This window comes from Chrysemys picta, chromosome 13 (assembly GCF_011386835.1).
Source record: "Chrysemys picta bellii isolate R12L10 chromosome 13, ASM1138683v2, whole genome shotgun sequence".
NCBI classification, from domain to species: domain Eukaryota; kingdom Metazoa; phylum Chordata; order Testudines; family Emydidae; genus Chrysemys; species Chrysemys picta.
Window position 1 is genome coordinate 47,735,164 of NC_088803.1, and position 25,600 is coordinate 47,760,763.

At 47.3% G+C, this 25,600-nt stretch overlaps 1 protein-coding gene across 2 annotated transcripts in view; it reads right to left on the reverse strand.

The window, feature by feature from the left end:
• The window catches only part of RBBP8NL (RBBP8 N-terminal like), a 105,847-nt gene that overhangs the window by 3,641 nt on the left and 76,606 nt on the right, over positions 1-25,600 (reverse strand). For both annotated transcript variants that reach the window (XM_005302910.4, XM_042858427.2), the window contains 12 exons: positions 23,352-23,501; positions 19,463-19,505; positions 17,975-18,070; positions 15,909-16,021; positions 14,177-14,249; positions 11,935-12,101; positions 11,051-11,133; positions 9,227-9,390; positions 6,836-7,682; positions 6,107-6,227; positions 3,179-3,240; positions 1,397-1,523 (listed from right to left, as the gene is read on the reverse strand). In XM_005302910.4, the coding sequence (XP_005302967.3) occupies positions 1,397-1,523; positions 3,179-3,240; positions 6,107-6,227; positions 6,836-7,682; positions 9,227-9,390; positions 11,051-11,133; positions 11,935-12,101; positions 14,177-14,249; positions 15,909-16,021; positions 17,975-18,070; positions 19,463-19,505; positions 23,352-23,418 (1,963 nt within the window). In that variant the 5' untranslated portion in view covers positions 23,419-23,501. The remainder of the gene's footprint in view (positions 1-1,396; positions 1,524-3,178; positions 3,241-6,106; positions 6,228-6,835; positions 7,683-9,226; positions 9,391-11,050; positions 11,134-11,934; positions 12,102-14,176; positions 14,250-15,908; positions 16,022-17,974; positions 18,071-19,462; positions 19,506-23,351; positions 23,502-25,600) is intronic.

Genomic DNA, 25,600 nt, shown 5'->3' on the forward strand with positions numbered 1-25,600 from the left:
CAGAGAAGGGCAATGAGAATGATCAGAGGCCAGGAAAAATGCCTCTGAAGTAAGACTGAAAAGGCTGGGATTGTTATCTTAGGGAGATGAGTAAGAGGTGACATGATAAAAGTATATACAATAATGAATGGTCTAGGGGGCAAGGGACTGGGGTGGGGGGCAGATGTTGTTTGTTAAACAAGCCCCCTTTCAAGCTTAGGTGACAGCCCAAGAAGGGGGACCAAGAGCTTCTGTTCTCCCTGTCTCATCACACAAGAACAAGGGGACAGTCAATGAAATTGAAAGGTAGCAAAGTCAAAACTGATCAATAACTTGATTGATAACTAGATTGTGGAACTCATTGCCATAGAATGTCTTTGAGGACAACCTCTCATAAGAGTCAAAGAGAGACTGTTTATATGGACAAGAAGAATACCCAGAGTTATAATGGTTAATGCAAAGAGCGAGTTTTGGAAAGGATAAAAATGTGTTTCAGGGGCTAAGCCAATCTGTAACTACTAGGGATCAGGAGGAGACCTTCATGGGTGCTGATTATACCACATCTGGCTATTGTGGGGTTTTTGCACATTTCTCTGAAACATCTGGTGCTGGCTACAGTTGGACACAGGATATTGGACTAGATGGACCTCAGCTCTGATCCAGTTTGGCTATCCCTATGGAGCAGGCCCATACTGGCTAGTTGTAGCTAAACAACAGGAGACTTCTGACAGTCTGGCTCCATTGTATTTACTGACACTCAGCATTTGCAAACAATATCTCCCCCCACTAACATCTCCATCACTCACAGTTCCAGACCTCCAGAGACTGGAGAGGTCTGTGCCACAAGTTTGTTTGCTGCTCATGACATTCAAGAATTTGCCAAGGGAAAAATCATACAGAAAAGGAAGAAAAATAAAATGTTTCCATTCCCAGATGCCCATTTTCTCCCTTGCACTATCACCAGTTACGTGTTTAAAAAAAAAAAAAATTTCCCCATGCCCATTTACTGCTTGTAAAACCCTGTCCATACTCTTATTCCCCACCCATCACCATGGTATCTGCTGTGGGAGGTCCTCTCTGTATCCACACCACCAGGCAGCAGCAGTGCAAGATTTAACTCACTACACCTCTGCCCTGGCTTGGAAGGACCTCCTCTAGAGTGCAGAACTGCAGGAGCCGGGCAGGACTCCAACTCTTGTAAGCTTGGCAGGAACTTCACAGACTGTGACCTTCCAGTTCCTCCAAGCTCGATTACTTAAGCCCTCTCCTCTCACCACACCAGTATCCAAAACAGGGTCATGACCCTTACTAATTTTGAGGGACATGGCTGCCTGGGGATTCATATCAGTTAGCTTCAGACAATGCAAGCTGGGCTCTATCAGAAGGTTTTTTATGAGCAGGCCCTCTTTCTGCATACCTTTTGTCCCTGGATCCTGCCCTCTTTTCCTTTTCTTTTGCAAGACCTCACTCTTGTCCTCTGTGCACAAATGTTTTCCTTCTGCGTGTTCTTCTTGATGGGTTTCATGTTCATAAGTGGCAGCCACCTAGACAAATCAGAAAACCGGTCAGTGTTTGGCCCGCCGGACTTCTGATGACCCATCCTGTTGCTGGATTCATTACTATCCCTTACAGCACAGTGCTAATTTGCAATTGTTTGTGAATGTGATGCTCACAAGGACTTTGCCCTTCTCTAGTGTCTGTCACCCAAGGAGCTCAAAGCACTTTGCAAATATTAAACCCAAGATTTCCAAACTGGATGATCAGTATGATGTGCCAGAAAGGGGCCTGACTTTCAGCAAGTACTAGCACTCACCCTTTAAAAACAGCCCCCTTTAACGTTTGCCAAGGTGGGCCCTCCCTGTAGGGTTGCCAACTTTCTAATTACACAAAACCAAACCCTCTAGCCCCACCCCTTCCCCGAGGCCCTGCCCCCTGCTCACTACATTCCCCCTCCCTCGGTGGCTCACTCTTCCCCACCCTTACTCACTTTCACTGGGCTGGGGCAGGGGGTTGGGGTGTGGGAGGGGATGAGGGCTCTGGCTGGAGGTGCGGGCTCTGGGGTGGGGAAGGGGATGAGGGGCTTGGAGTGCAGGAGGGGGCTCAAGACTGGGGGGTGGTGCACAGGGGTTCAGGGTATGGGAGGGGGCTCTGGGCTGGGGCAGGGGGTTAGGGTGCAGGGGGTGAGGGCTCTGTCTGGGGGTGCAGGCTCTGGGATGGGTCTGAGGATGAGGGGCTTGGGGTGCAGGAAGGGGCTCTGGGTTTTGGGGGGGCTCACAGCTGGGGCAGGGGGTTGGGGCACAGGCTTACCTCTGGTGGCTCCCGGTCAGCGGCACAGCGGGGGGCTAAGGCAGGCTTCCTGCTTGTCCTGACTCCGCACTGCGCCCCGGAAGCAACCAGCAGCAGGTCTGGCTCCTAAGCGGAGGCACGGCAGGTGGCTCTGCGCGCTGCTTTCGCCCGCAGGCACCACCCCCGCAGCTCCCATTGGCCGTGGTTTCTGGCCAATGGGAGTGTGGCAGGATTCGGGGGTCCGGCTAAAGAGACCCACCTCTCTGCCAGGGAAACACCAGGGTGTTGTAATGTGATATTCCAGGAAAAGTAAAGCATCTTCCTCTTATCTTTGGATGTGCTGTATTTCTTCATGAGGTCAATATGTTACCAGTGTTACCAAACTAGGCTAAAGACAAGGGATACCCCGATGGTGTGAGAAAGCCTTTTGTCTCTATAAAGAGTCATGCTGCATGTCTGGAATTTCCTCAGACAAAACTGGGCACAGGAAATGATATCAGGTATGGAATCTCCATCTGTGATTGATAGGCTGGGAACCGGGGAGTGAGGGGTGGGGGGAACAGGAGAGAGATATCTGGGCATCTGATGGAGGGCAACCTGCCATCTCAGCAGGAGCGTGACTTCCTTTTATCTTAATCATGCAGGAAAAACTGCATGAGAAAGCAAAAGCAGAACTTTTCTGCAACCCAGAGACAGCACCTGAGCCCACTCCAGCCTGGGGAAAGAGTGTTTGTGTTGCTTTTTTCGTCTCATTTTCTATTGGAAACCGTAGCATATCTCTGCCTGACAGGAGTAGCCTGGGCTCTTCAGAGGGTCCCAGCTCCCACAAACGTTCACCACTGAAATTCCCAGCCTTAAAGAGGAACCAGACTTGGACTGCTCTTGGTGTATGTGTCGGCCAAAGGAAGCAAACCTCGCTGTCCGACGTGTCGGGCTCATCCGAGTCCTGCTTCACAGACTCTGCATCGTCTTCCTCTAGGGGAACAGAAGGGGACGGTTAACTGATCGGCTTTGGCAGTAACAATTCCTAGCCCCCTCACAGGCGTTACACAGAACCATAGTCACAGCTCCGGTCACTGATCAGAGCCACAAAAACGACATCAGAATGAACGACATTTCAAAATGAAAAGGCAAGAAATGCTGGCACAACTCAGAGACCAGGGGCCAAGCTCACCAGTACTCGCCGGCTGCCCAGTGCCACACAGCAGTCGTAAGCACTGGCTAGCAGAGCCGTAACTAGGAATTTTTGCACCCGAAGCAAGGGACGGGGCAGCACATCCGGCTGTTCGGCGCCGGGTCCCTCTCGGAGGGAAGGATCTGCCGCCGAATTGCCACCGTTCTTCGGTGGCAATTTGGCGGCAGGTCCGTCCCTCCGAGAGGGACTGAGGGACCCGCTGCTGAATTGCCACCGAAGAGCCGGACGTGCCGTCCCTCTCCCTTGCCGACGACCGGCGGCAATTCGGCGGTGGGTCCTTCCCTCCGAGAGGGACTGAGGGACTTATCACTAAAGAGCCGGATGTTCTGCCCCTCTCCCTTGCCGACGACCGGCGGCAATTTGGCGGCAGGTCCCTCAGTCCCTCTCGGCGCGGTCGGAGCCAGGGTGCAGGGGGACTCCCTGCCCTGCAGATGTGCCCCGGCTAGCAGGGGGAGGGGGAGGGAGTGGGGGGAGAGAGAGAAGGGGGGGCGGCCAGGGCCTCAGCGGGGCGCTGCCATACGGCCCCTCCTGCCATGCCCCCTGCCGGGAGGGCTCCGCTCCAGTCGTCAGGGAGGGAAGGACGCGGGCTGCCCTGCCGGGCTTGCTGCAGGGTGCTCCCGTCCTCCGCGCCGCTGCCCCCTACAGGGCGGCCAGAGCAGAACAAAAAAAAAAAAAAGCGGTCATGCCGCCCTAGGATTGGGCGGAATGCCACCTCCTACAAGCTGCCGCCCCAAGCACCAGCTTGCTTGGCTGGTGCCTGGAGCCAGCCCTGCTTGCATCACTGGAGTAGCACCAAGTAACGGGAGCGGACTGGTGAGTCTGGCCCAGAGCTGAGCTAAGCAAAAGTCTGACCCAGTAATAAACTGGGTTCCAAGGTGAAGTCACCACAGGGTTCGTGAGGTCCAAGTCCCAAGTGTGTGTGTTTTGGCGGTGTAAGGGGATTGACTTTCAGAATAGCAATATAAAAGAAATGACTGGGGGGAACACAATCTACAGTAAACTCCGTCAATCGCACCCTGCTGTATCTATGTAACAATCCCCTACTGAAGTCAATGGCCATGTCTAGATGGGGAAGAGAGGTTGTGCGATTTTTAAATACAACCTATCTTTCTAGGCTAGGCAGGGCCAATGAGAATTTTGCTTGTGTATGGACTGCAGGACCAGAGCCAGAATGAACCAGCGCAGACGTTCCAAATAGGTTTCAAAACAATTCCTGCAGTGGACAAACTGAAAAACTGAAATGCACTGTAGTGGAGTTTCACAGTAGTGAATCTGTTCTGTGAAAAAAATCAAAACTGACTTCACTGCAAAAGGTTTCCATTGTATATTGGGCCAGAGGTTACAAAATTCAGGCACGTAATTGCATACACCAAATGCACACCTAATGTATGCACCCAATTACTGGGATTGCAGCTAACCAGGACTTGCAAATGACCAAATCTAGTTGCTTGGGAGCCCAGTTACCCAATCCGCACTCACATTGGCAGATTTATGGAGGTATAAAGGTCAGTTACTTCCTGAAATCCAGTAGGAGTTGGGCACCTAAACTGCCCTTGCTGCCTTTAAAAATCTAACCCCTAACTTCTAAGGTACCTCTTACTGCTCTTTGGAGGGGAGACTGGCTGCTGGCAACAAAGGACCACAATTTAATTAATTGTTAATTAAAAGGTCAAAAGAGTGAAATGCCTGCAAGCTGCATGGAAACTATTTAAAAACACCATAATAGAGACTCAAACTAAATGTATACCCCAAATAAAATAATAATAAATAAAATAAAATAAAATAAAATAATAAATAATAATTACTAATAAAAAAGCAGTCTGTCTGGTCCATCCCCAGTGCCTACTAAAGTATTTTATATAAACAGTATTTCCCCCCCACCTTTTTTGGAATGACTACAGTTGTAGCTGATGGCTCCATATTCCATTCCCAATGCTCCCCAAAGCATTCATTCCCCTATTTGATAAGCAGCTATTTATCTTCATTGCTGGTCCAGATCATAGACCCAGTTCTGGTGGCACAAAGAAGCTGGAAAATTGAAAGCTCTAGCCCACTGGGGGATCCTTGAATGACTGAGCCACTGCATGGCTCCTATGCCACTTACCCTTCTGGCCCCTGGTATAGAGACATGCCTGTGTGAAAGGGGGCATAGCCAGGGCATCTGTGCACGCTGGGCGTGATCCCTGGGTGCAGGAACAGCCCTTAGGGGTCTGTTGATGACTGGCACAAAGTACAGCAGTCCTGAGGCTGCTTTGTTTGATGTCAGGGAGCTGCCGATGTTCGACACCTTTGACAATCAGGCCACTTCCATTTAGGTACCTATATATGAACTGAGGAGTCTCACATTGAGACATGTACGTCTGAAAATTGTAGACTTGAGGAGCGGTTCTCCGAGGCACAAATGGGAGGTAAGCATCCAACTCCGCTGACTGCCACGGGAGTTTGGTGCCCAGGTGACCTTTGTGCCTTTGGAAGTCTTCCTCTTGGAATTTAGAATACAAAATTTAAAACAATTGCCATATATTGCATGCATGTTTCGGAAGCGCCGTCCATAGACTTTCCAGTGCTAAGGAGATCAGCACACCAGGCTCAAAACACTGTCTGCTCCTGCCTTCTCAACTGTTGCTTTTCCATGGGGCTTTTTACCTGTTTGAGCATCTGGTTCTCGCTTCTGTGCCCTAGGAGACACTCTCACCCTGATCTCTGAATCTGTTGCAGGATCACAAGATGTTAGCTTGCCCGCGGGCTGTCCTTGTGAGGAAGGGACCTGTAACACATGACAATAGCTGTATTAATTACAAACTGATGGGAAGAACTGCCAATGCCTTTATTGCTAGAGACGCTGCCTTCTCCTAAGGCGGTGAAAAAAACTGGTGCCCCGCTCCAGCCTGGCAAGGAGTATAACTGCAAAGATGCACATCTGCCCCGGACAACATCAGATAGGGGTTTCTGTGTATTTGCGGGACATTGCCACAGAACCTGATGTCTCCTACGCACAGATTCAGCAGGGGAGTGGCAGGCGCAGAGTCTCTCAATGCACCTTAATCCTAACCCAGAGGAATAAAACCCCCAGGCTTAGAGGGTAGTTACTTTCCATGGTCCATTCAGTCCTGGGTTTCCTCTGAGCCGGAGAGCAAGGACGCTGATCAGTGCCCGTTGTGGTGATCGTTTTGCAATGTGCAAATCTGTCCACTAGGGACAGGACTGGCACCACCAACCTGTTTCACATGCTCTGGGCCACAGTAGAGCCATCAGGTCAGAACTTTCAGCAATAGTGGTGATGCCCATTTTAAACTGCGATCGGCCCAGCAAGCGGACTGCTGACCACAGCCTCCCTGCGGAGGCAAAGCGGATGCCAGTGCAAGATGTACTCACCAAAGGTGCCGCAAGGGCCTCTTGCTCTTTGGCACTGAACTGCTCAGTCTTGTGGCCGATTTGCAGGGGTTTGGCCGCAGGGAGCTGGCTGCAGGCTAGGTGGGAGTTCTCATGCTCTGCTCTTGGCAGCACGCTGGAGCTCCGGCCTGTCTGAAGAGTGGGGCTTTCTGTACGGATTGGACTTGGACTGTCAGCCTCACGCTGTTTGGGGGATTTGTGCCAGCTGGCAGGTTTCAGGTTTTCACTCCTTCTGCCATAATCTGACAGGTCCAGAGGTGTGTCCAGGAGACATTCTCTTGCTGCCTCTGCCTTCTCCCTTTGCTCCACGTTGTCCCTGTTTATCCAAACAACTTTCCCTTCTACAGGTTCCTCCAGGTACGACCTCTCTTCTTTGCACCCCATGGTCGGCTGTGGGGAAAGGGGCCTGTCCTCAGGAGCCGCTGGAACCGGAGTTGCATTTTGGTCGCCTTCTGTCCTGGCCCTGAATCCTTGCTGATGCTCTTGTGCCAGGAGATACTGGAGCCTCTCTCTGTGCTTAAGAAACGGAAGCCTCTCCTCCAAATGCTGGTCCCGCATGTACACCACAGCTCCAGGGAGTTCTAAAATGGCGGCCTGATCTTCCCATTCCTCCTGCAGCCTTGTTCTGTCTTCAGTCTCTCTGGCCTGTAGCAAGTGGCTTGGCAAGCTATTGTCCCTATCTGCAGAAGCGCTGTTACTCCTGAGTCCAAACTGGGGCAGAGAGAAATGGTTGTTAAGAAGGCAGAGCTGCTCCTGCCTGGTGGTCAGCGGTAGAGTTCCATAGGACGAAGTGGCTTTGTGGGAATCTGGTTTGTTTGTTCTTAAGCAACTAAATGAAAGAAACGAACAAACAAAAATCATCAAACACATCCAAGGCAAGTTTCCAGGTGGGTCACCTCACTATCACAGTGTCCCTTTTTAGCCCCTGGTTTCCATGTGCTGCCCCTGATACGCTGCTGATGTAAACTTGCAGTGCTCTGTTGAAATCAATGGAGCTCTGCCAGTTTACACGGGCAGAAAATGATACGTTGGAGCAAAGGGTGCACGCCCACTTTGGCACACCTACAGTAGGTCATGCATACAGTAAATACATCTGTGCAAAATCTGCACTTGGGTGCACAACTACGCTGTCTGCCTGTCTGTAAAAATGGGTGTGTGCCTACTGGCTGTAGATGGGTCAATCAGTTGTGCACTAAAGCTCCTGTGATGGCCTCCATCTTGTGTGCCACACCAAGGATTGAAAGAGGGACTTCCAGAAACAAAGAGCCAAGGCTCTTTGAAAGAGGGACCTCCAGCGTGAGCCAAAGAGCCAAGTCTCTCTAGCTGGCTCAGAGCCTCTATGGACAAAGCACAGGGGGACCTGTAAGACCAGGGGGTTACACAGACATGAACAAGTGGCGTCCAGTTGAAGATAGAGCTTTAGGCTGCCAAAACCTGACAGTTTTACATTGCTGCTAGAGTCTTTCCTCCTTCCTTCAACATACGCGCTTGTAGAGTTTTACAGACACATTTAAAGAGGCCCAAGCAATGGGTGAGCTGTGCAAACTGTGTTCAGAAAACCCTGCCTCTATAAATTGAGTCCCTCCTTGTTACTATTCCTCGGCATTTGGCAGTGCCCGGCTTCATGGAGAACGCATCCAAGCTAGGCGTTTGCTAGGGGGGATCTTACAGTTTCTGAATGAGTCTGTAGGTCTCACTCAGCCCTAATTGCCACTAAAGTTAATGGGAAGTGAGGAGCTCAGATGTTACTGTGACGAGCGCCACAGAAAAGCCAACTGGATTAGATAAGGAGCAGTGGGGATCTCTGCCCAGTGCTCAAATCAAAATTTTTTTCCCTTCTGTGTCAATCTCTGCAATTCTCAGTGCTGGCCAATTGCAGAAGGCCAGCGATATTTTGACAGATTGTTCTCTAGGGGCCTGCTTGTCCTCTCATTTGCCCTGGTGTAGATCAGGAGTAAACTCATTAAGGTTGAAGGAACAATAACAAGATAGCAAAAGAACCAGGCTCCTGGTGTTTTCTGCCTGGGATAGTTGCAGAAAATAGTGGGAATCTCATGAAAAAGTCTGTTCTTGTGAGATTTCCAGCCTGGTTTGCTGGAGTTAAGAGGTTTGGAGGCCTTATCTAAGCCTAAGCTCCAAAATTTGTGTGAACTGGATCTTCCTGGTTCAAAGACCATGGTGGGGCTTATGTGCTGGCTAGAAGAACTGGCTTGTGATGGAGAGAGAGCAGCAAAAAGAAAACCCACCAGTAACACAACAGCTGCTTGATACAAAGCCCTGGAAGTCAATGGGAATTCTTCCATTGATTTCAATGGGCTCTGGATCAGGCCCAAGGAGACTGCGATGTATCAATACTGAGACGATGCTACTCACGCCTCATGGCTGGGGCTGCGCTCACGCTCCAGGAACAGTGAGTTTTTTCTTGCTGCTGGTGATGTTGCTCTCCTGGCCGAGATTTTTTCAGGGAGGCACAGTCTGGAGCCAGGTCTCACCAAAGCGATGGTTCCGTGCAGCTGGTTAGCTATCCTCTGAGAAGTCTAAAGGCAGAGGAGAAAAGTTTGCATGTCCAGGACTATTGGGCTTAAAGCTCAGCGTGGTCTAAAGGGCTCTCAGAAATGATCCCCAGGTGAAAGAAGCCTAGCTGACGAGAGAACAATGACAGCAGAAATCCCTGCTTACTAGTGGTCTTTGTTAGTGAGGCTACATTTTGTCTTATATCCATTTACATTCAAGAGGTGATAAAAACGAGTTGCTACGTTTCCAGTGAACAGCTGAATGCTTCTTCAATACGGTGTTGGAATTTTAAATAATAATCAGCCACGTATTTCCCCAAGAAGGCTCCATTCCAACACAGCATCGTGTTTCTCAGCAAGTCCTAATTTATTCCTTATTTTCCAGATGCATTGACTTACGGAGCAGGAAGTCATGTAACTTGTCTAAGGTCAAGCCAGGAGTCAGTGGCTTAGCCGAGATCGGTCACTTTCCCAGTCCTTTGGTCAAACCATTAGACCCTATTTGCATTAGCTTACAGCATTCATTTGCTTCACTGGTTTATTTCCAGGGGAGGTTCCTATTCTGCGGCCAGTACAGAATGATCTTTCTGCTGTTGTAAAAAGGCTCTGAATAAGCCCTTACTCGACATTTTTGCCTACCCACTTTCCGATGCCACCAACCTCTACTGTTTATCTTCATTAACTACTCTCACAACCCGCCTGCAGCCTCAGCAAAACCCCCTTCACTTGCTGTTTCATATTTACATGGAGTTCAGATCACTGGTTCCAGTGCCAGAATCAGGGCCGGCTCCAGGCACCAGCGAAGGAAGCAGGTGCTTGGGGCGGCCAATGGAAAGGGGCGGCGCATCCGGGTCTTCGGCGGCAATTTGGCGGCGGGTCCCTCAGTCCCTTTCTTCCTCTTTGAGCTGCCGCCGAAGTGCCGCCGAAGAGGAAGAGAGGGAGCGAAGGACCCGCCGCCGAACTGCGGACGAGGAATGAAGCGGCACGATTGAGCTGCCGCCGATCGGCTTTATCTTTTTTTTTTTTCTTCCCTTTGCCGCTTGGGGCGGCAAAAAAGCTGGAGCCGGCCCCGGCCAGAATTAAGCACGTGTGTGTCTGAGCTCCATCTGAGACCCAATGCTATGGCCTCTGAGCTCTGGGGGCACGACGTCTGGCACTGCATCCCGCCCCGGATCCCTCGGCTGAAATGCACTTTCAGTTTCAAAGGGGTGGACGGTTAGGAAAGATACAAGCTCAAAATCGACAAAGGCAGGGATTCCCCATCTCTCTGAAAATATCCCACAGGATAAGGCTTCAGATGTGGGCCTGTGGAATACCCCTATGGTTCAGTCCTAAGAGATTTCTCCAACTACCTATTTAAGCGGGGAGTCAGTGTGATTTGAAAAGGAATGAATGCGGTCACACGATAATGATCAACTGCTGCTAGGCAAGTTCTGAGGCTCCTAGGGAATATAAATGTGAAAGCAAAGCTGGGACGGTGACTTTATCAGCAGGAGATACGATAGGAGTTTCCAGTTCTGCCAGTGATGTACCGGGTGACCTTGGCAAGTCACTTCATCCCACGTGCCTCCATTCCTCATCCCATCCCTTTCACAGCTTATCCAGCATCAGGTCCCCACGGGAACGATGCCCAAAGTGATGAGGACAGATTGACAGTGCTAAGTATCCCCACCAGAACTCTTACCATTTCCAGAGCATGTGCTTCTTGGAGAACAGCACTTGGAGAAATCCTACTGCCCAGAGAACATCTCTGTCCTGCAGATGTCTCTGAAAACAAAGGCGATAGCCAGTCATTGCGAAAGCTGTGCAGAGTTCCATTGCGTCTGCCCTGCGTTTTTTCCCAGTTGTGCCATCTGCACATGGCGCTGTAATGCAGCGGCCAACCAGTCTGATAACTGGGATATCAATCAGCACATCGCAGCTATAAAAAGCTGGCAGGGCACCAAGTGCTTCCCAAGGAAGATTTCTAGCTATTTGGAGCCAAATTTTCTGTCAGACTCAAGGCAGCCCCTGAATTTGTATGCTCGATTGCATGTGCAATTGACAATGGGGGCAGGGGAGGGGGAAGGAACAAAACGCACGAACAGGTGCTTTGTGTGTACAAATCAGTGGCCTGGTTTGTTGTGCAAAAGGCTGCCTGCACATTAATGGGAGTGTGCCCGATATGGGGGTACAATCAGTGGCATGCGTAACAGTGGGCATGTGGATTTGGAGACCAATGCTGAAAAGGGAACCTTTTTGTCTCACTTTTGATTCCAGATGGAGCCCTAGGTGCTCTCTGGAAGGAGGCTGCCAGAATAAAGGGAAAAGACTCGCACTTCCCACACATCATCTGCGATGGATGACACTGGAGCACCTCAGGAGAATATTTTCCTCTAAAGCACTGCAGCTCATGTATTATTTGATATGCAATTCCATGCAAACCAGATATCATGCTCTAGATTAATGTCCATCCTGGGGTTCTGATGACTTCGGCTTTTGCTCCCGTTTGATGTAGTCAGAATAACTCACTGCTGCAGCCCAGTCATTGGTCCCTACACCCCCTATCCTGGAGCCAGCAGTATATACCTTCTCCCAGCTGTTCGCCAGGCTGTTCATGATACCCTTCTTCTGCTTCTCTGCTAGTCGCTTTGTCTGTGCTGGGTTTCCGGCTTACTGAGGAGAGTAAAGCCAAAGGTGAGTCCGGGATGGAGCTGCTTTCTCTGGGGAGGGTTCTTTGGTGCTTTGTTCTGTCACTGTTGCAATGAAAAGGAAACAAATGAAAGGAAAAAGAAATGAGACGGGAACCACCAGTTTGAAGGCTGCCCCGGCGCGAGCTCTGAGCGCCAGGGTTTCATCTTCACTGAATGTGGAACGACTCAAGAGCCCGGGGAAACAAGGTGATCGGGCTTCCCGAGCACTCGCGGAAACATCTTCTTCCGTTTCAGCTCATCACAACTGAAATTCACGCTGAGGTTTGCTCTGAACCAATACATCAAACTGGGCCACCCAGAGGGGAGGGCAAAATGGGCGGTTTGCCCCAGGCCGTCTGTTTGAGAGGACTCCCAAAATGATGGAGGGGTGGCCAGGCCAAATTTGAGTGAGAGTCATTGCGAGCTGGCACATGGGGTTTCAGTGCCACTCAAGTTTGGCACCTGCCATCAACTTGCCCTCCCCGGGCAGGTCCAGATTCCTCTGTCACCGCCATTAGCCTTATCATGCTGAGCCTGAGGCGACTTACCAGGCCGAGAGCCTGGAGGTAGGAGCAGGGTCAGGGGTTGGGGATACCACTCGCAACAGTGCTGGAGCTCAGGGAGAGATGGGACCAGGAGTGGCCCCCCGCCTGAACACAGGGCAGTCTTCCCATCCCCATGGGGAAGGCAGTGACCCCACACACCTGGGCTTTCTCTGACCTTCATCCTCTCCCCTCCCCTCTTCTTCAACTCTTTCATATCCATGGCAATGTTTTTGTAAGGGTGTGTGTGTGTGTGGGGGGGATGTCTCAGTTTCAGATTTTGCCCTAGGCACCCCAAAACCCCAGTACAGCCCTGACACCATCTCAAAGCAAAACTCAGTTGATGCAGCTGAGTTTCCTCTTAGTCTGCTATGCAAAATTTCACGGGAAGCCATGACATTGGTGTGGATTCAATGCAGACCAACGACTGGCCCATGTGCTCTCAACGTTCTGTGACAAACTTGGTAACCCGGGCAGGGGTTTCAGTTTAGCCATATACGGCCCCAACGCAGGGAGGTTTTGCAACAAACTTTTGCCCAGCTCTAGTTCAGTAAGTCAAGCTAGTTCCAGGTCTAGAAACCTCTGCAGTCATTTGAGAGATGCTAGATATGAGAATTTGTGTTAAACTGAGGAAACGTTTGGGTTCCAAAGCAAGCATGTTTCTCTACTGATCTCTTTATGATAATTTCTATGGATTTTAAACCCCTAAGGAATGAGCTGATTTGTATATATTGGCTAACCTGACATGTTACTTGGGTTTCACCAAAGTGCTCTGCTAGGTTACTACTTATAGCAAACATCCTCTCCCCTCCTAATCCCTCCTGAGTCTCTTTCTCACAGTTCGTTTTCCCATGTGAAACGTGATCCATTCCCTGCAGATCTGCCTTTGCCCAATGTCCCAATGGCTTTGCCAAGAGCTGTTAGATCTAGACAGGTGTCTCTACAGATTTACTCAGGGCGTGAACAGTGATGAAGCTGGTGATAATAAAAACCAAGAGTTAAATCCTGTCCCCATTGAACTCACTGACAAAACTCCCATTTCACATCAGTGGGGCCAGGATTTCACCCCACATAATTAGCATGTTAGCAGAAGTGCACTATGTGCATGTCAGGCATGTAACGAGTGCCATTTGGTCCTCAAGTCTCAGAGACAAGGGGTTCAGCATACACTTGCAGTCAGAGTAGGGGTTCATTCTCCCATTCACTAGTGGGGCGATCACTATTCAGTCAAAGAACCTGACTAAAGGGGACCCAGGGTCAGGAAACTCCCTGAACTCTCCATGATCCCCCTCCCCATTTCACCCCATGACATCACCAGTGCCAAGCATCAATCCTGCCTGGTTCCAATGAGGCTGAAGATGAAGAGGTCTCTATTACATGCTGGTGGACAGATGGGTGAGGGAAGGAACAAGAAGCTCATTCTAGGAAGTTGGAATAAAAACAATGGTGCAGACTGTACAGGCATCTCCACTCCCTTGGCCAGGAGGTTCTCATACTGGGCTGGCTCAACAGTGTCCAGGGTAGTGCCAGGGTCCTAGGGGAGCCATCTGGCCGGCCCTACGCCACCCAATGAGTTAAACCCAGCACTAAGCTTACTCCAGGCTCCGTAGCCTCTTCAGTTCTTCCTTCAGGTTTTTATTTTCTTCCTTCAGCCTGTTCATTTCATTAGCTGCAGAGAGAGACAGTGAGTGCGACAGGTTAGGGATCAGACGTGGGCAAGATGCTGGGAGCTGAATGCTGCCCTGAGGAGACAACTTTACAACAAGGCACAGATGTGCCATGACCGCAGGGCAGTTGGTGAAATCTCTCCTGCCACCCTCCATCGAACCCCTCCAGAGACGAGATGCCAAGCGCTCTGCAGCTGAAGTGGCTCAGAAGGGCCAATCAGCAAGTGCTCAGCATCCCTCCAACGAGGCCTCTTCAAAATGCTTGTTTAAGGTCAAACGCTTGCAGATTTTTTTCCCATTAGAAATGTGCACTGCGAGCGTTCCAGCACCATGTGGCAAAGGTGGGAGTTTCTACCTTAAATACCCAGCAACGTGAACTTCCTTGCTGTAGTCGACCTGGCTGTTCATTGCCCTCCGTCTCCCCCTACTGGAGCATTACAAGAGACAGACTAAAATGCCCGTGTCTGCTTTCGGGTACACATTATTATCCACGGTGATGTCACAGCTGGGAGTCATAACTCCTGAAGGCAGCATGCCCTCTGGGCATGGCCTTAGAGCATCCATCAGTGAGTCTGGCTTTATAATGTCTCTCCTGCAAGCATCATCTTTAGGAGATGATCCTTCCAGGAACGGGCAGTAACTAGGAAATGCAGGCTGATCCCTATTAGTAAACAGCATCTCCTCTCCATGAGAGCACCTGCTTCCCCCCAGGAGCTTACCCTCATACTGATGGCATCCTTCGCTGTAAAGTACAGGTACCTGCCTCTTTGCAATGGTAATTAAGGCATGGGCTTGCTGTGCAATGTGGGCATGAAAGTATGTTAAGTATGATCAGGAATTCCTCGCAGTTTACTCTGGGTGGGTCTTTGGGATGAGACCTTAAAACAGAGACCTGCTTTGTCTACCAGGACAAAGACCCAGATTTCCAAAGGAGTCTCAACTCCCTTTCCTTCTCCCAAAGAACTCTGGGATCTTTAGGGTGAAAAGTGCTTCTTCTGATTGCTACAAGCCAAGTGGCAATGAAGAGTAGAGAGGACAGACAGCTACAGTACAAAGGAGATATATGACCAACCAGCACCTGGCTTTTACACCTCTGTGTGAAAGTGACACTTGAGGTACAGGGAGTGAGGAAGATCAAACTCATAATGAGGAAATAAACACGCAGTTGCTGACACTTTTCTCTTTCTTCCAAAGGCAAAGCAAAACAAAATACCACAATCCCCAGGGATAGCAGAGACAGAGAGAAAAATACCCTTGGCTTGTGCAGTGCTCATGTGCTGCCAAAGACTCAGGAGAAAATTAATCATACGTGTTGCTTGATTTTCCTTTACCAGTGCAGAGCTGCTGCTGTAGATTTCCTGTATTGTCCAGAGTGTTGCCTCAACCTTGCCAAATGGATCTTTTTATAAGTGGCTGACTTTGCTCGGCCCATATGCACGTGCTGTAGCAAAGTCCAGTGTTGAAATCTCTGTGATAAAATCTTTAGTGTTTATAGGAAATGTTGATTTTCCTAGGCCCAGATGTTCAGATCTGCACCCCCCGACATGTGCCCCCAGGATTGCACATACGATTGTGCCCGAATGATCAGCAGACACTTAAGGTGCAAAAGTGCAAAATGCCAGCAGGGCAAAGCTGAAGGTCTATTTAGCCTCTGTACTTACTGAGGATGAAGATGTGCTGGAGACTCTGGAAGTGGGAGTTCTCATACTCATTCTGCTTCTTCTTGGCGAGCTCCTGGGCAACCATGCATCTGTCACAGAGACCTGCTCTCAACCTTAACAAAAAACCCCAGAGCCAAGAAGCTAAGTTATCCATGCATGGCTATACGAGCAAATGAAACTGAATCCCACCTGCACTTGGAGGCAGATCTACAGCACCAGGACAAAGTCGAAATCTGGCATTCATTACACCATGACAGTGATATGCTGGGCAAAAATCCACACGTCTAGTTTAGTGAGCCTTTGGACACAGCGTGTAGAGATACACAATTCTTCCCTATGGCAATCAGGTGGAGATATGAATTTTCAAAGTGGATAGTAACACAAGTGAAAAAAGTTTCAGTAAACTCCATGGCCCAGATTCTGCTCTCGGTTACATAGAATCATAGAAATATAGGGCTAGAAGGGACCTCAAAACATCATGTAGTCCATCCCCCTGTGCTGAGTCGGAACCAAGTAAACCTAGACCATCCCTGACAGGTGTTTGTCCAACCTGTTCTTATAAACCACCAGTGACGGGGATTCCACAACCTCCCTTGGAAGCCTATTCCAGCACTTAACTACCCTTATAGTTTAAAAGTTTTCCCTAATATCTATCCTAAATCTCCCTGGCTGTAGAGTAAGCCCATTCCTTAGGAACACAAGAACAGCCATACTGGGTCAGACCAATGGTCCATCTAGCCCAGTATCCTGTCTTCTGTCAGTGACTGGTGACAGATACTTCAGAGGGAACAGAACAGGGAATTATCGAGTGATCCATCCCCTGTCACTCAGTCCCACCTCCCGGCAGTCAGAGGTTTAGGGACACCGATAGTATTGGGTTGCTTCCCTGACCATCTTGGCTAATAGCCTTTGATGGACCTATCCTCCATGAACTTATTTAACTCTTTTGTAAACCCAGTTATACTTTTGGCCTTCACAACATTCCCTGGCAATGAGTTCCACAGGTTGATTGCGTGTTGTGTGAAGAAGTATTTCCTTATGTTTGTTTTAAATCTGCTGCCTACTACTTTCATTGGATCACCCTGGTTTGTGTTTTATAGAAGGGGTAAATAACACTTCCTTATTCACTTTTCCTACACCTTCATGATTTCATAGACCTCTATCATATCCCTCTATCATATCCTTAGTCATCTCTTGCCTAACCTGAAGAGTCCCCATCTTTTTAATCTTGCCTCATATGGAAATTGTTCTATACCCCTAGTCATTTTTGTTGCTCTTCTCTGTACTTTTTCCAGTTCTAATATATCTTTTTTTGAGATGGGCGACCAGAGCTGCACGTAGTAGTTGAACTGTGGGCATTTATTAGCTATCTTCCAGTGATCTGGTACAGAGACTGATTTAAGCAATAGGTTACATACTACAGTTAGTTCTGCAATTTCATATTTGAGTTCCTTCAGAACTCTTGGGTGAATACCATCTGGTCCTGGTGACTTATTACTTCTTGTCCTACCTTCAGCAGACATGGAGAACAATTGATCATTGTTGTTCTTAAACAGCCCTTAACATATTTGAAGGCCCCCCTTCAGTCAAGACTAAACATACCCAGGGTTTTTTTTAACCTTTCCCTATAGGTCAGATTTTCTAAACCCTTTTATCATTTTTGTTGCTTTTCTCTGGATTCTCTCCAATTTGTCAAATGTGGCACCCAAAGCTGGACAGCGTAGTCCAGCTGAGGTCTCACCAATGTCAAGAAGAGGAGGACTATTACCTCCTGTGTATTACACATGGCACGCCTGTTAATCACATCACTGCAAATGCAACAACTCCCTTAATTTCAATGGATTTACTGCATTTACACTGGTGTAACTGAGAGCAGAGTCTGGCCCCATGGGTTCTCAATTTGTTAACACTAGTTAGTGAGAAAAAAAGATTCTGATGCTATATTTCACTCGTTGAAAAGACACTGAAAAGCAAGCTCTGTGTAGGCATGTATACTATTGGGCACACAACAGCATTAGGTCTCTCAATCAATCAATCAATCAAACAAACAAACACACACCTCTTACCTGTTTTCTAACACTTTCACATTTTCTTTAAGGATCTTCTGCTGTTCCCTTAGCTGGTGGTTTTTAGCAAATAGCTCTTCAATTCTCTGGGCATCTCTAATTCAGGAGGCAGCATGGGACAAAACAAGAAGGTCATTGGATTTGCCCGAAATATCTGCTGCTTTCTTCTTAATGTACTGTCATCAGGCAGGATTTATACACTAGCCAAGTCACGCCACTCACACTATTTCTATTACTAAACTACTATTGCTTTGTGTAGCAGTAAGTGCATTGGATGGATGGGGATAGAAACATATTAAATGCTGGCACCAGAGCAATTTGGTGCAAGGTTAACAAATCCCATTGGATAAACAGTATGGAAAACAAAAGGATACAGACTCCTCTGAGCTAAATATTGGGTGAACCAGAAGGGCACTGATGACAGACTCTTTTAACAACAGGGGATGGAATCTGACTCAAAGCCCAGGGATACATGATGAAAACTTCAATAGGATAAAGGTCTTGGATACCACTGCTTTGTCTGTCACTTCCATATATTTAGGCGTGGAAGGAATAGATTTTCATTGGTGAATGCTGATAAATGTCAATTTCACTGTACACAGAAACCAACGAAAAAATATTTCCATTGGTAATAATCAAAATTTACAGATAGGCAAGGTAAGAAAACTGCTGCTTGAGAATATATTATAATTTAATTTAAGGCTATTTACGTGGTATATTTTGTCATGTGATGTTGACAATTTGTGTTTTTTGAATAGCGTCTAAGGTCATTAGATAATTATTTTCTGACACTCCCCCCATAATTTCCTGCAATTGTGAAAGTTTAAATTGGTACAAATCAGAAAAAAATGCTTAAAACCATAATTCTGCACAACTGTAAACTTTAAATAGCTAAAAATAAAACAAATGCTTAAAATAAACATTGATATTATCCATCAAAATTATTTAAAAAATTAAATACTGCCCAGCCTATATATATTGTGTTACAACAACGCCAACCCCCGACCCACAATCCAAACCTATGCGTGCACCTTAAGGTTACAAAGTCACACACTTAAAGTTAGGAAATGTCAGACTGGGGGTAGGGTGGGAGAAGAATATCTCTGGCTTTATCTGATTGGATGCGTTGCAAAGAGTTTTTAAACTCTTATGCCATGCCAGGGCAGGAGACTCAGAAGAGGTTCTTTATGTGCCCCACAGTATCCACAAATTCTGAGTGGACAGCTTGGTAAATCTGAACTGCCCTCGCTAGGTGGCTTCCAGTGTAAGGGCATTGCTGCTTGCTTTGCAGATTATATTAAAAGAAGACAGTGAGTTTGCTTTCGGGCTTGCCTTCTTGTTCCAGTTTGTGGGTTTTTAAGTTAAGAATGCTGCAGCCTAGGGCAGATGCCTTCAATGTTATGAGTAAATAATGCAGCCCTTCCTCATCCCTCCAACAGAACTTTACCACCACAGCCTGGAGTAGAGAACAAAACTTGCTTTACTCACCGACACTTCTCTGTTGTCAGCTCTGTGAGCTTTGTTTGCAGTCCTGGAATAATTAATGAAGGCTCAGAAGATGGGTATTTATTGCAAATTACGTGACAGTTCAGAAACAGAATGTGCTATCATAACTTTCAGCAGAGCATGGCAACTTAAAAGGAAACGGTTAGTCTGAAAATTTCATTTCTGAAAAACAAGGTTCCCTGCCCATGTTGTTAGTTTATTTCCTTTTCACCATTTACTATTTTTGCATTCCCCTCTGCTGGGATGATGAAAGCAGTCTAGTCTGTTTGACTTTTATTGCTAGTTAGTTACAAAACCTCATTCTCACTAGGGCTGGGCAAAATATTTTCAGTGCAGAGTAAATTTGCCAAAAAAAAAAAAAAATTGCATTTTTCAGCTCACTGAATTCTGGGTTGAATTTGGCAAATAGTTTTGGCTGAAAAAACTGATTACTAACAAAACAAAACATTTAGATGATTCCTTTAGAAATTTAGCTGTATTTATGTATTAAAACAAAACAAACCAGGGTGATAAACACTCCAAAATGAAACCAAATGAAAACCTGAAAAAATTCATTTTGTTTCTTTTTCTTTTTCTCCCTTTTTTTTGTTTCATTTTGGATGCTTTTCAATCTGAACTGATTTTTTTGTTTGGCTCCTGAACCGAAAAATCAGTGATTCACTCAGCTCTAGTTCTCATGCTGGCACAATTCCACACTCTTTGGTTGCAAACCACGTTGGCAATATTTATAGCCCAACTAGTATTAAGAACATAAGAAAGGCCATACCGGGTCAGACCAAAGGTCCATCTAGCCCAGTATCCTGTCTACCGACAGTGGCCAATGCCAGATGCCCCAGAGGGAGTGAACCTAACAGGCAATGATCAAGTGATCTCTCTCCTGCCATCCATCTCCACCCTCTGACAGACAGAGGCTAGGGACACCATTCCTTACCCGTCCTGGCCAATAGCCATTAATGGACTTAATCACCATGAATTTATCCAGTTCTCTTTTAAACTCTGTTATAGTCCTAGCCTTCACAACCTCCTCAGGCAAGGAGTTCCACAAGTTGACTGTGCGCTGTGTGAAGAAGAACTTCCTTTTATTTGTTTTAAACCTGCTGCCTATTAATTTCATTTGATGACCCCTAGTTCTTGTATTATGGGAATAAGTAAATAACTTTTCCTTATCCACTTTCTCCCCATCACTCATGATTTTATATATCTCTATCATATCCCCCCTTAGTCTCCTCTTTTCCAAGCTGAAGAGTCCTAGTCTCTTTAATCTCTCCTTATATGGGACCCTTTCCAAACCCCTAATCATTTTAGTTGCCCTTTTCTGAACCTTTTCTAGTGCTAGTATATCTTTTTTGAGATGAGGAGACCACATCTGTACGCAGTATTCGAGATGAGGGCGTACCATCGATTTATATAAGGGCAATAATATATTCTCTGTCTTATTCTCTATCCCCTTTTTAATGATTCCTAACATCCTGTTTGCTTTTTTGACCGCCTCTGCACACTGCGTGGACATTTTTAGAGAACTATCCACGATGACTCCAAGATCTTTTTCCTGACTTGTTGTAGCTAAATTAGCCCCCATCATATTGTATGTATAGTTGGGGTTATTTTTTCCAATGTGCATTACTTTATATTTATCCACATTAAATTTCATTTGCCATTTTGTTGCCCAATCACTTAGTTTGTGAGATCTTTTTGAAGTTCTTCACAGTCTGCTTTGGACTTAACTATCTTTAGCAGTTTAGTATCATCTGCAAACTTTGCCACCTCACTGTTTATCCCTTTCTCCAGATCATTTATGAATAAGTTGAATAGGATCGGTCCGAGGACTGATCCTTGGGGAACACCACTAGTTACCCCTCTCCATTCTGAGAATTTACCATTAATTCCTACCCTTTGTTCCCTGTCTTTTAACCAGTTCTCAATCCATGAAAGGACCTTCCCTTTTATCCCATGGCAGCTTAATTTACATAAGAGCCTTTGGTCAGTTGGTGAGTATTCTTTTCCTCAACTGATTTGAAGACAATTTTTTTATGCAATATCTAAATTTGGGGTCTGAGTTGCTCAAGAGTATCCTTTACAACTGTGGTTCTCAACCAGGGGTACATGTACCCTTGGAGATACGCAGAGGTCTTTCAGGGGGTACATCAACTTGTATAGATATTTGCCTAGTTTTTTACAACAGGCTACATAAATAGCACCAGCGAAGTCAGTACAAACTAAAATGTCATGCCGACTTGTTTATACTGCTCTATATACTCTACACTGAAATGTACGTACAATATTTATATTCCCATTGATTTATTTTATAATTATATGGTAAAAATGAGAAGTCAGCAATTTTACAGTAATAGCATGCTGTGACACTTTTGTATTTTTATGTTTGATTTTGTAAGCAAGCAGTTTTTAAGGGAAGTGAAACTTGGGGGTACACAAGACAAATCAGACTCTTGAAAGGGGTACAGTAGTCTGGAAAGTTTGAGAGCTTTAAAACATCACAGCGTTAGAATTACAGAGAGTGAGACTGTATTTATAACCCAGGATAGTGTAAAATATAACACAAGGGTCGGTAACCTTCGGCACACGGTCAATCAGGGTAATCCGCTGGCGGGCTGCGAGACATTTTGTTTACATTGACCGTCCACAGGCATGGCCCCCCGCAGCTCCCAATGGCTACGGTTCGCCATTCCCCGCCAATGAGAGCTGCGGGAAGCAGCGACCAGCACGTCCCTGTCTCACGGCCTGCCAGCGGATTACCCTGATGGGCCACGTGCCGAAGGTTGCAGACCCCTGATATAACAGTTTTATCCAGAAAGTTGATGCTGGAAATGCCTTTATACCAGAACAATGGGAAGTAGTAGCATGTGTTTTCTTTCTGTAATGGCCTTGCTTTTAATAATGTACAAGCTGTTAATGCTCTAAAGAAACAAACTATCCATCCTTACTCTAAATTTTACTGTAGCAAAGACTTCTCACCCCTGCTAATTCTGAACTATCTTTCAGGATGGAGTTTTGCTTCTTTCCTCTTCGATCAAATGACTGCCTCACCTGAAGTCAGATATCAGTGTCCTAATAGGTAAATTGCTTCCCATTTTCACTCTCCTGCCAACTCCTTATTTATTTTCCAGACACGTTATCCTAGCCCAGTTTGATGGCCCAGCTGATAACAGCTAGTGCTTCCAACATAGGAAATTCAGACAACACAGACCACAAAGCAGGAGGGGAATAGGATCCTCAGAGTTGTATTTTGCTTGGGTGGGTGGGAGTATTTTAGGAAAGATTCATTCTACACTGCTTTGAGCAACCCCCTCCCACCTCCCAAATGGCTGGTGAGGGAAGTATAATTGCATCATACCATGTTGAAAGGACTCCAGAGGACAGGGAAAGCAGACAGCATAAAAATAACAGTCACCATGAGTTTCTTTTTGTGGTATGAAGTGTTGCTGATTTCCACACTAGACCTTATGTTCTGTAAGGCTCCCAGGGCTCCATCTGGTACACTTGTCATCCAGGATATTTTAGTAGTGCTCAGATATTGGCACCAAACCCCCAAGGTGCTCAGATTTGCATCCGGGAACGTCTGAAACTCTAGAGCTTCCTGAAGACCAAGTGGCAGGGCACCCACATCACCAACCTCTTCATTTTCTAGAGGCCCATGATCTGATCCTGCCTCTGTGCCTCCCACTGACCCTGGTAAAGGACACTTCAGCTGAGCTCTGGGTTCCTTTCTCAGGCTCTCTAATTGGCAGACACACCTCCCCAGCCCAGGTTATTTGGAGCTAGACAGAAGGGTCTGACTTTGTTTTCACTCTTAGCTTTAAAAACTAAATTGACTTTTGTCTCTCTGCAGAAATGATCCTGAGGTTCTTCTTACCTAAGACCTCTTTCTCATGGATTTCCTTGAGCTTATTCAAGAAGTCTGCAAAACTTTCTGTGGCCATGTTCAGGGTCTACCCACATGCCTTGTGGGTATGTGAATCTTCTGCTTCCAGTTCAAAGTTGTTGGTTTTCTTATCGTTCAGTCCTTAGCCCAAAACAAAAAACACAGAATAAGATAATTAGCATCCCAGATATCTAAGATAAACAAAATATCTTATGTTTCATGTTTTTTTCAAGTTTTAAAAATATGACAAGCATCTAATCTATCCAAATGGAGAAAGCAAACTCATTTACTCAACCATTAAAAAAAATAGCAAGTACAGCCCAGCTCTCTCCTGGCTGTCCCACTCTGTCACAGACCCATGGGGAGAGGGGAAAAGGACCTGATATACAAGGGCAAGTAAAATTCATTAGACACCGGATGTTGTCAGGTCACAAAATAAACAAATAACCCAGAAGAAAAATGTTATTTTACTCTAGCCTCAGCGATCATAATTGTTGGAAGTTATAGGCAACAATATTTGGTTAAAACGTTTAAGGCAAGAATAATTTTCAAGTTGACAGTGGACCCTATAATCACTGAAGAGATTTATGTTGGCATAAACTCTCTCTCCCATTACCCAACCCACAACGTGCATATAAAATATAGTGCACGGAAATACAGTAGTTATGTGCACCACTTCCCTCTGCTGGATGGGATCAGTACTGATCAGCTAAGTTTGTTGTAAGACCTGTGTATCTAGCACAGGGGTGGGCAAACTGTTTGGGCTGAGGGCCACATCTGGGTGGGGAAATTGTATGCAGGGCTGGGGCAAGGGGTTGGGGTGCGGGAGAGAGTGCGAGGTGTAGGAGGGGGTGTGGTGTGCAGGAAGGGGCTCAGGGCAAGGGATTAGGGCAGAGGAGGGGTGTGGGGTGAATGAGGGGGCTCAGGGAAGGAGGTTGGGCTCCAAGAGGGGTGCAGGGTGCAGCAGGGAGCTCAGGGCAGGGGGTTAGGGTGCAGGAGGGGTGCGAGGTGCAGGCCGGGGGCTTAGGGCAGGGAGTTGGGGGGCGGGTGCAGGAGGGGTTTGGGCTCCAGCCCAGCACCGCTTACCTAAAGTGGCTCCGGGGTGGCAGCGGCGCGCACCGGGGCCAAGACTGGCTCCCTGCATGCCTGCCCTGGCCCCACGCCGTGCCACTCCAGGAAGCGCTGCGGCCTGTGGAGGGACCGGGGAGGCGGAGGGCTCTGCGTGCGCTGCCCTTGCTGCATCTCCAGGTACCTCCCCCGAAGCTCCCATTGGCTGCGGTTCCCCGTTCCCGGCCAATGGGAGCTGTGGGGGGCAGTGCCTGGAGGCAAGGGCAACACATGGAGCCCTCTGCCCCGCCCCCCCTGCCTGGAGGCTGCAGGGAAGTGGTGCCGGCCGCTGCTGAGAGCGGCGTGGGGCCTGCGGCGCCACAGAGGGCAATCCCATGGGCCGGATCCAAAGCCCTGAGGGTCCGGATCCGGCCCGCGGGCCGTAGTTTGCCCACTCCTGATCTAGCAGCTAATGGAGATTTCCCTTTAGCTCAAGCAGAAGAAGTCACGTTCTAGCCCTGCTTTAGCTGTGGTATTTTGGCTGGCCATGATGTGCAGCCTAAAAACAATGATAGAATTTCCAGGTAGCCGAGGATTTATTCAGTATCCTCCATGATTTGTGAAACTAAGAAAATGAACGTTACGAAAGGAAAGGTGGCACAGGCTTTTGCTGTGTGAGCATTCAGATTACCACAAAGGTTCAGACAGCTTTATATTCTCTTTGCTGAAAATCTCAGTGGAGTCTTGATACTATATTAATTCCCATGCAGAATAAAATGAACACAGCAAGGAGGAATGCAGCCATTAACGGAGCGGAAAGTAGTGAAATTAAATATTGGAGAGTGAAAGAGAATACAGATCCATCAATATTTCTGAAAAGAAAGACATTAAAATAGACTATAAGTGATCATTTTTTTTAGCAGCCTCCAGTATTTTGTACCCACTTTTTTCATGCACATCTAATTGATCTCATCAATGACTACATTAGAGCTGCCTGTTTTGCATGTACAGTTGTCTGCATTCATAAAAAACATGTGTCCCTAAACAGCTACATATGCAAAACATGGGCATGCAAAATAGGAGTGAGAATTTGAAAAGGAGTCCATAAAGGGCCTAATTTTCAAGAAATTAGGACTGTACTTGTGAGCACAAATAACATGTTTAATTTGCATGCATTTACCATGTCTACACAT